General features: G+C 33.5%; 1 protein-coding gene and 1 long non-coding RNA gene across 23 annotated transcripts in view; one reads left to right on the forward strand and one right to left on the reverse strand.

Moving 5' to 3' along the window:
• The window catches only part of LOC114946612 (uncharacterized), a 110,244-nt gene extending 102,840 nt beyond the window's left edge, over positions 1-7,404 (reverse strand). Inside the window, exon 1 of the long non-coding RNA XR_003822658.2 lies at positions 6,868-7,404. This is a non-coding gene — a long non-coding RNA (uncharacterized LOC114946612). The remainder of the gene's footprint in view (positions 1-6,867) is intronic.
• The window catches only part of LOC114946604 (uncharacterized), a 190,512-nt gene that overhangs the window by 102,551 nt on the left and 76,470 nt on the right, over positions 1-11,491 (forward strand). For 19 of the 22 annotated variants that reach the window (XM_085489841.1, XM_085489860.1, XM_085489854.1 and 16 more), the window contains exons 4-8: positions 1,899-2,236; positions 9,210-9,236; positions 9,813-9,984; positions 10,287-10,497; positions 10,814-11,009. In XM_085489841.1, coding sequence (XP_085345967.1) covers positions 1,899-2,236; positions 9,210-9,236; positions 9,813-9,984; positions 10,287-10,497; positions 10,814-11,009 — 944 coding nt within the window. The remainder of the gene's footprint in view (positions 1-1,898; positions 2,237-9,209; positions 9,237-9,812; positions 9,985-10,286; positions 10,498-10,813; positions 11,010-11,491) is intronic. The other 3 variants (XM_085489844.1, XM_085489852.1, XM_085489846.1) reach the window with 2 other exon arrangements.

Here is an 11,491-nt window from a genome sequence, read left to right on the forward strand (position 1 = left end):
ACTCACGTTGCCAATTACAAGTGTCGCACCAGGATGCATAAACTCCTTTATTGTTGAAACTTGTGCGGCTTATTGTCGCAAAATAGAGAATACGCACGTAGTTTCGATATTACTTGCAGCTAATTTTCGCGTATGTATACGGCTTACTATTTACCAAGTTACCTTAACGATCAATGAGAGACTATCCCACCATCGCCTCATATTTTATATTACACAGTAAATATAATAATGACGCGAATTCTATTCGTAAAATAAAATTAACTTTCCTCACAATCATATATGAATCACGGCAAATTAAATATAAAATTTTAATCCCGTCCATTTTGACGTAACTTGTAATATACTTACAGTCATGATTATATAATATATTTCAATTTACGCGAATTCAATTATAGAATTTAAACTCGCCTTCGCTTTAAACTTCTACACTCCTCCCGCGAATTCTCTCGGTCCCGAAATTACGTACTATGTTGACAAGAAGAAGTACACATAGTCAACTGTGCACACATTTGCTCTCGGCTTCGAATTCGTCATTTATCGCGTAATGAAATGACACATCACGGAAACTCGGATCGTTGGGAAACCTTGTTCGGGGCCAAAGAACTTTCACACCTGCTCGGCAGGTTTTTCAGCAGATCCTTCGGCGGTAAAATTCGCGCGATTAAAATCTTCTTGTAATTGAAAAATAAATAAAAATCTTTTCGCCCTTACGAGAATGCCCGAATAAATCGAGCGATACGACATATAACGCTTTACGACTTATACATTCGCCAGATAGCAATTTGACGTTTAAGCGGAACGACACCATTTCGGAGCAACACCGAAATGCGCGACGTCTGGCCACCTACGCGTGGTATGGCTCTACCATGACGATCGAATCGGCGCATGTATGCAGCTTGGACGGAATTCGAATCTCGTCATTAATTGGACAATGGTTCTCTTGTCATCGGTTCGCCATATTCTGACCCATTTTGCTCTCTCTCTCTCCCGAAGCTCTCGGAGATTCCGCGCCGAAACTTTCGGCGTCGTTAAGCTCCACGTGGCTACTCCCCGAGATTGATTGTGACCCGGGGAAGTATATACATATATATATATTCGTTGAGAGAGGAAACGGCCGCCGGTATTCATCAGCGAGTTTGTATTTCATTAAGTCGAGAGCAAGACGGGTAAACAGGGCAGAGCGCGACGCTTTTGTAATACGGAAGTGAATCTATCTTGCGCGCACACGTACCTATATACGTTCTGCTCACTCGAGGACAGTCGTGTCCGTGACAATGACCTGTGTTCGTGACAATGACCTGTGTAATTATGCGAGTTCAACGTATATATATATATATATACATGCATGTATGTCTCTCTGGTATCTTTTTTTCAAAATAATCCACACGCAACAAATAAATCCATATACTCAAAGATTAAAAAACAACGAAAATTCGTAAAAAAAATCATAATAAAAAAATAAAAGGCATGTAAAAATAACCAGCAAAATAAATATGAGTTTTGAACAAGATATAACGGAGATGTCTATCTCGGATTCCTGACTATTTCGGGCGTAGCCGCAGATACTATTATATTTAACGCGCAATCTCTTGCTCCTCCTCGTTTTTCTCATCCGCGATGAGCGACAACGAAACAAGAACACGCCCTGCAATATACATGCACGTACATACGCACGTGTCACTATTTCCGGCCGCTTCCGCGAACGCGTTATTCTCGGTTATACACGCTTTGTCGCGGCTACTTTCTGCCAAATAGGTCGGCAGGCTATTTACCTCGATTTTTCACCGGTGACGAGAATTTCGAAATAGCCCCGCGAGATTTCGTAATCCTTCTTTCGCGGATAAATGAATACGTAACGCGATACATCGCTGACGAAAAATATCTTTCCGATTATTCAGGTGGATCCGTCAGGGGGGAGGTTGAACCCGGCTCGAACGAGCTCACACCTGGCAGAAGGGCTGGAAGTGGTGGCGGTGGCGGCAGCGTCGGCGGCGGTGGCGTCTTGGGGGTTGGTGTCGGCGCCGGCGGAGGCTCGGGCAGCCGGGGTTCCTCCGGCGGTGGCCGCTCGAGGGACGAGCCTAGGAGGCACACCCTCGGCGGCGATCATCAACCGTCCCTTCATCATCAACAGTTCAACGCGGCCCAGCAGCTGCACCCTCTGCACCCGCATCATTTGCCGCCACCACACGGCCAATACGGCACCCCGTCATCGCGGCACACCACCATGGATCTCGAGGTGAATCTTTGCTCAAGCAACATGTAAATACACATATATTTTCATTGTTTGCCACCATCTTTCGTATCTCGACTTTCGTATCCTTCCTCTTTCATTGACACTAGCTCTATATATAAATGCGTAGAATCCCGATCGATTTATGGAGTAATTCAATTCGTTATTTATTTATTTATATTATTTATATTTGGACTGACATAAATGAGTAATCGATTAATTATACCTACACTTTATGGATGTTAGAAATAACATAATCATTAAATATAAATTATTAGTATTAGTTATTACATTAATAATTGAAACGAACAGAAACAGTTATACGTATATAAGCAGCATAATTTATTATTTATACTGTGTAAAGTCATCAATTATTTATATTAATAATTTTAATTATTCATGTTCAATTATGCGTTACTTTTATTTTTTTTCTTTGCATGGTTTTCTATACAAATCTTTAATAACTTACATTAGTGTCACGTCCATTTATAATTTAAAGTATCGAGATTCTACTATTCTTCTAAACTGTGATAGTGGGATAGAAGAGTCTAAATATTTGAATCCTTCCTTTCTTTTCGATTATATAAGTGTATTTCTCATTTCGTGTGATTTCTGTACAAGAATTTCCGCTTTTTGTTTCCATGTTTTCTCTTTATATATTTACTTGTTTATATTCATTTCTAATATACGTGATATTAACTATTGCACATATGTAATATTAACTATCACACGTGTTTACATTGTACTTTACTTACTTATTAAAAAAAATCCAGAATGTTTTACTGTGTTCAAAAAAATTTATGTCTAATTTATGTTTATCTAATTATCTCTGTTTATGTCAACATTTTCATTAACAACATTTATTTTTTCTTGCTTGAGATTAAATTTTTAATGAATAACTGAACATTTTCCTTACCGCGTAATATCATTTAATATGTATCATATATCGTTCAATGCATAAATGAATAGTTACGTATTCATGGATACATAATATTTGAGCCCTTCTTTCGAGACAGAATTTTCTATGGAATCAGAAAAAAGAAAAAAATTCAAATTTATATTTTAGCCAAATATTAAAAATTATTATGTCATACAATTCACATTTACACACATCACTTATTATGACTTCAGATAGTACTCTAGTCGTGTTTTGTGCAATTTAATTAAATTTTATTACAATACAAGTTAAATTAGAAAAAAACTGGAAATGACATTTTATCGCCACATGTCTATTTCCCCTTCGTATTTCCACACAATTCAGATAATCAACGATACTCGAGATAAACGTTATCAATACGTTAAATTGGCTTTTTCCAACGTGGCATTGTAACTTAGAATATGCAATCGAGTATGCTTCACACAATTAATATTACTTTTAGAACAATGAACACATTTTTAGAATCAGGTTAGTTTATCTTCCGTGAAATAAAATTAATTCGTCGAATTTATTATTCTCAAATAAAATATTATATTGTTGTATCATTCAGCTTCAATTATTTCGATATCCAAAATTATACAAATTATATCATCGACCAGGATAGTGGAAAATGTTATGTTATTCAATTCTATAATATGCGCGTTTTGTGTGCAAAAATAAATTATATTCGCATTAAAGGATATGGAGAAATACGTACTTACCTTTTTATTTCAAAAATATTTTATTCAAAAAATCGTATCGATATTGTACTCGATTATAGAAAGGACATGTTTATTTTAACATGTCAATGATGTATTTTTACAATTACTTATTTATTCTTCATTTTCTCTCACGATTTTTTTTCTTTTTCCCGTTAGAAGAGGAAAAGTATAAGTTGTATTTTTCAGCAATATTCGTTTTATGAATTATACAAAACATTCGCATTTATATCAAGTGTGAACTAAAAATGTGTTAATTAAAATTAATTAACATAATTGATTTTCATAATTGATGAATACGGGAACTTATGTATATAATTGCATAAATTTCTATATAATTTATCGCAAAGTTTTCACGAGACACATCACATGCATCGTGATAAAGTTGAATTTAATAATAGATGAAAGATTACCATATACCATTTGCGTGTCGAAACATTCTCATGTATTAATTATCGTGGAATATTGTTGATGAAAATCTAATCCCCGTACATGTATAATATACAACAATATTATGATATGATTATTAGGGTTATTAATATTTAACATATAAAATTATTCAATTGCGTAGATTAAAAAAAAAGTGTTCATTACATTAGTGCATAAATAAAAAAAAACCTATTTCTATTATATAAAGTTATTATTTTACGCGATCAATTTTTTTTAATTTTTCAAAATCATTGCACATTGGCTCGAGGTAGATAATTGGCATAATATTATTGAAATACTTGCTTCAGCTTTAACGGATATTGCGCGGTCAAGAACCGCTGGGGTAATGAGGGGAAGCGGTTAATTAATTATCATCCACCTGCGATGTCCTCATTTCTTGCGCGCGTTCTCAATAATTGAAGGGTTCCCGACATAGCGAACATAAACGCAATTTACATAACTGCGTCCTCTTAATGTGTTGCCAGATTTTTCGCTCATTTTTCTGCCTTTTAATTACCTAAATGTTCAAACTTTTAACGATAATTAAAAGCTACGGGTAATTATGTAAACTTTACGTCTTTCATCTTTCGAATATTTGAATATATTACCGTCAACTATTATAAATATATTCCATCTTTTTTTCCTCGAAAATTTAATAAAACGAATTTTTAAAAATCTAAAATACCTACAGACAATATTTAAAAAAATATATATTTTTTTATTCAATTAAGATTATTATCTAATGTTTCTTTAAACGTAGACATATTTTGAATTATTTTATTGAATTTTACTCAAAAAGATATATTTATAATCCAGTGTGTTTCATTAATGATATAGACATAATCATTCAAGTCAATTTATGACTTTGCACTGAAAAATAAACTTGTTAACTTGACTAAATCTTTCAACTAAATTACTATTTTTTTAATTGAATATATATTAATATTTAAGTCATATGTTTTATTAGATTTAATATGTTATATTTAATTTAAATAGTTTTATATGTTTAATTAATAAAATAACATTTAGTTAAAACATTTAGTCAAGTTTATAAATTTTTCTTTTCAATGTGTATTTGATCTAGAAAAAATATATTTAATATGCTGATAATATTCGTTAAATTAAGCATGAGATTTATAGGAAATTTAATTTAATTCCAGTCGATCGCTTGGGAAAATAATATAAATCTATGTCAAATCCTGTGCATATTTTTGTATAATTAAATTTTTAAACGCATCTGCGCCATTTATTTTTTATCGCAAATATATCATCCTCGTATTTCCCGGAACGGTATTAATTGCAATTGCCAATTTATATGCCATTAAACTTCGCGCTCGAAAGATGTAAAGATCATGGCACTCGTGTCAGATGAATGTTGTACGATCGATTAGCTCTCGGCACGCGGTTATCGAGCATCCTCGGACTTGTCTCCGCGGTTTGTAGGAGATAATCGAATAGGGCTTGCAGGTTGTGCACATTCGAGATAGCTAAGCGTTCGGTATCTCTCAATTAAAATGACATCGCGCTCGGCATGCAATTCGTTCTGTTACGATGCGATGCGAAAAACAGAATTGCAAATTTCCGATCGCAAAATTACATCGTTCCAAATTATGGATTCACTTGTTTAAATAATTTTGTAAAATAAATTACAAGATTAAAATATTGAAAATGGAAGAAGATTAAAATATTATATTTATAGAGAAAATATTTTGTTTCATAAATCTATACATATAATCAATTTGGAAAATAAAAAAATATAAATTAAATATCAGCTCGAATTATTAAAATATTATACAATAAAAAAATTGGTTAACTTGATAAAACCTTTCAACTAAATATTATTTTGTTAATTAAATATAAAAATATTTAAATTAAATATAACAAAATGTATATTTGACTTAAATACTAATATATATGTTCAATTAACAAAATAGTAATTTATTGTTGAAAGGTCTTATCAAGTTAACAATATTTTCTTTTAGTGTATAAAATTATATTAAAAATAATATTAAAATTATATTGAATCATATTTAATTATAAATATATATTTCATAAATCAATACACATTGTAAATTATATCATATTAAAATATTCTGACAAATATTTTTATTAATGAAAAATAGCTGCAAGAAATAATATTTTCTTACACACACACTACAGTTGAGAAAAATCATTAATTTTCTTGAGGGGAAACATATGTAAATTATATTTTATTCATGAGATATTTTTAAACATCGTGTATAAAATGTAAATCTGTACGCTGAAAACGCACGAGCGATTTAAAGAGACAGTGTTTATAATCAAAGCACAAGCGAGCTTTTTGCCTCTCCCTACGTTCTATATACACATATTTCTATCCCTACCTTATGGTTGTGTGTGTGCATACACACACAACAATGTAATCATAAACTTGCGTTCCAGTTATGCATCAGCGTGTTACTCGGCTCCCTTTTCTCCTCTCTCTCTCTCTCTCTCTCTCTCTTTCTCTCTCACATTTTTTTATTCTCGTCTCTTACCTTTTCTACTTTTCCTTTTTTTTTTATCAAAGTCTGTAGCAACGTATAGGTACTCACCATGTGTTGTCGAATGGGGGGTGTTGTACATGTGCAGGCTGCAGCTCATCTGGCGACATTTATTCTCGACGATGCAATTTTCACACTAATTTTATTAAAAATACTGCTCGAAAATACGTAATTTCGGACTACCGACGCGATCGACTGTAAAAACGCGACAAAATTTTTTTCGGAGCACTCGATATTTTTTGTTCGGATAGTACGTAAAATTTATTCGCTCCCGACTTTTTCCGGAAGATACGTTTGCGGAAAGTTTATTCGCCAAAACTGGCGCACTCTCGACGCGATACACCGTATTTCCGTCAGCGATGAAAAAGATGCCCGGCTAACTTCAAGCGGCACTCGCGGCTCCTGCCCCGGCTCATACTTGCGACCGATATTATGCAGAAATTAACTCGATTCGGGCGTTACAAGATACGAGATTTTAATGCCGTGTATAATTAGATTACGATGTGCGCGATGTTAATCGCAGCAATGGATCGATGCTATCTTTTTTCACTCGATAAATCCGCACTTCGACTCGACACACGCGACCTAGCTATCCCGCGAAGAATAATAACAGTCATGAACAACACTGAGTGTGAAGACCGTCAATCTTCGATTACGATTATAATCGCAGTCGAGTTCGGTCGACCAATCAGGAGCCAAGGATTTCTTCGTCCTGATTGGTTGATCGCTCGTAGCACCAATATGGCGAATTAGTAATCGCGAGCGACCAATCGAAGCGCGACAAGAGACTCGGAGATCCACCGCGAGATGGCGCTACGCGTCTTGTTTGCTATTAGTTTGATGTATCATTCGTGACATCGGACATCCGAGGTGCGGACGTAATCGAGTGAGAGCCGAAGAAACGTAATTAATCGATGGCCGTGGTCGCAATTATAACATATTACGGTATGTACCTCAAGTCATAGTTATCAAGAATCACTTGTTCTGTATAAATTACGCTTCCAAATCACTGACAATGAGAATAAATGTCGCCTGCGATAAACGCGGAGTATCGACAAAATTATCGATCAATCATATTGCACAGATATGATATACCTGCATCGCGTCGATGTAACGAATATAGATGTACATATGTAAATACGTGTGTATATATGTATGCATAAAATTGCCGAATTATTTTACACTCGCGCGATGAGATTTGAACGAAAATGCGCAAGAAAACGGGACGAGCGAGAATACGCGACAAGATGGCGCGAGCGGAAAAACGATGCAAGCGAGAATTCGCGGGAAAACGATGCAAGCGAGAATGCGCGGGAAAAGGACGCGCGCGAAATTATGCGGTAAAATGGCGCAAGCGGCTGCGTGATTGTGTTATTCCTCCGACGAGCGGTTGCATAAAGTATGACGTAAGTAATATCTCAAACGTAATTATTACTGTACATTATTAAATTTTGCGGTCTTTAATGCGCGCGATTAATAATTCCTTCGATTATTGCATCTCGAATAGCCATTAACCCCACTCGTCTAATAATATATTAACCAAAAACTCGTGTACGAGGATTAGAAATTTTAATAGAAAATAATTTCGAAATTTAATTACTCGCTACAAATATTTACTGTTTCAAATATAGCTGTTATTAATTACTTTCGTATATGTAATATCTTCCATTGAAAGCAACATAAAACGCTTCTCGTATTCAAATATATGTATACATATATCTCGATTAAATTTGCATATATATTTATATGTTGGGTTATATTTATTAATTATCACATTTATATAGTCATACATTTACTATGTAATTAAATTTTTGGATGAAAATACACGCAGTCAATAAGAGACAATATATTTCTATTAATTATACATATACACACATTTTTACGTATACGTTACGAGTTGTACAAATACATTTCTCTTTCTAAACCATCGTGTACAAATCGTAAACAAAGAAAATATTGACATTTCGAGATAAAAGAAATAGTTAACAAAATGTGTAATATATATTTCGTTGGAAGTAATGAATCGATTATCGTGAAAGCTTCTACACCTTTGAAAAGAAAAACAAAGAGAGAGAAAAAGAAGAGAAAAAATCGAGAAACCGGAACTCGTTTCCGTTCGACAAACAGGAAGTTGGCGCCTGTAGTATTTTGTGGCCGCAATTACATCCGAGTTACACGACTGATCTGTCGATGAAGAGAGTTGGATCCTCAGAGTGATATACTATCGTACACATATCTGTTTCTCTCTTTCTCTCCCTTTAAAACGATCGTTTTTCCAATCGCCTTTTTCCATTACGTTTTTCTTTTTTATTCCGCAACACATATTATACGTTTCTAACTGGTTTTTACTTTGTGTGTGTGTTTCCGTGTTACCCACCGTGTGCCACCGACAGATGGGGACCAAGTCTCGCCAGAGAAAGGTAATTTTCGAATTTTTGTACTTTTCACGCAAGATTGCCTGCGCAATCAGGTATTTTTTTTCATCAACATGCATGTCGGCATGCTGACATGATCGTTTTTCTCTGAGTGGCATTTAATTCTCGACCCTACCGTGTGTCTTTTAATTGTTTTCGCTCGGAAAATGTTTCTGTAAATACATTTGCATAGCAGGTAATAATAAAATTCCGAATAATATAACAAAGTTGTAACGAGAGTATACATTCTTTTATAACTTCTAAAAAAAACTTTTATTTTGATATATTATTTAATTATTTAATAGCTACATTTTTACTTATATACAATTTTCATATAGGTATTTGTAAAATATTTTCTGCTGTGTAAATTAATAATAAGAGCTATTATGAAATCGCGTGTTAAATTTATAATTATCTAATTTATTTAAAACAGTTTACAATTTTTTATGAATTATAAAAAAAAATTAAACATTACAAATAAAATATTAAATTTTATTAATGCCACTAATGAGCAATTCGTGATAGAGGCACTTTTAAGAATTATAAGTACATTGAAATCTTATGGAATTTATATATTTTCAGTCGCCTCTTCCGCGCGGGTATCCGCCCCCCTCTTCGACGATGCTCTTCGATGACGACCCGGGCATCATGTCCGAGGTGGAAACCTCCAGCACGGGATTTCGACGAGGTGGCAAGCAAAGAAGCAGCTTGCCCGTTGTACGAACTCCCAGCAAGACTTTGGAGCGACCACTAGGTAATACACAAAGCATAATTAAAATGCAAATATAGATGGGCGAAGAAAAATAATAAATCAATCATATATATTGATTCATTATTTTATATTTAATAACTATTAACATAAACTTATATTTAATTAAATATTGATTATATTATATAAAGGTACATTAAGTAAAATCTTAAAAGTCTTAAAACTAAGATTACATTTATGATTGCGATAGTTTTATTCCAGTTTTAACAGATATTAATATTTCTAAAATATTTTACATATTATTTAATTCATATTGCGATTCCTGACAAAACAATGCATTTCTGTATGCGGTTCCCTAGGACTGGTGTTCCTGCAGTACAGGAACGAGACGAAGAGGGCATTGCTACCAAATGAGATCACCAGCATAGACACGGTCAAGGCCCTTTTCGTTAGAAGCTTTCCAAAACAACTTACCATGGAATACCTAGACAGTCCCCACGTAAAAGTTTACATACACGATAGCAACAAGGACATGTTCTATGAACTCGAAGATTTAAGGTACAACATTCTTATATAATCGATTATAAATCTTTCTTAAATAATCAAATGTTACTTTAAATATTTTATTGCTAAAAATTAACAGTGTTTCCTTCTTGCTTGTTTTTACACCAATAAAATAAAAATAGGCATTTTATATTCAATTATACATATAATAAAATTTATTAGATAAAAAAATATTACCATATTCAACATTCTAAAGATATTATAGTTTAAATTAATTTTTATTATAATAATGACTTTTAACGGCTAATTTCAATAAAGGAACATTATTGCAGAATAACGTAAAAATGACCGTAATTGTTTTCATTTTCAGATCACATCTGAGAGATATCAGGGATCGCAGCGTTCTGAGACTTTTCGAGAGTGCCGACGGAGTGACAGGAATGCCGGGACCCTTGGGGGTACCAGGAGGTGGCGGCGGTCTACCGCCCCATTGGGAAGATCAGAGCTACTTCAGCGAGCCAGAATTCGACAGCGAATATCAGCATCAGCACATTCACAAGAGCAAAGTAAGTGCACGTTTATGAGATTCCCTGCTTACTCTATAGCTTTTATATTCTTCGACCACGAAGAATGGTCAGATCTTTTTGCTTGATAATAACGTGCACTATTATGTGATATTGCGTTATTTTGAGATTAGGAAAATCTAATCTCATTTATTTTTCATTCCCTGTATGAAATACAAATCCCTGAGCATATTCGACAAGTATATCTTTAAAAATTTATATACGAGTATTTAAAGTTGATATAAACGTGAAATATATCTGTAAAGATTAATATTGCTCGTGTATTAAATAACTATCAAAAGTTTTGCAGAATATTATTTAAAATACTTTTAGATATCTACAGATAATATTTCTCTTTGAAATATATATTTAGCCTATCTAGCATTATTTTCGTATATTTAATATTTTATTTCAAATTTAAAAAAGACTAAAAACTTTTTCCAAAGAAAAAACAATATATTTTTATAATTTTTGCCATAGAAAAA

The sequence above is a fragment of the Nylanderia fulva genome, unplaced genomic scaffold (assembly GCF_048542155.1).
Source record: "Nylanderia fulva isolate GAGA-0341 unplaced genomic scaffold, ASM4854215v1 Scaffold9, whole genome shotgun sequence".
Classification (NCBI taxonomy): Eukaryota; Metazoa; Arthropoda; class Insecta; order Hymenoptera; family Formicidae; genus Nylanderia; species Nylanderia fulva.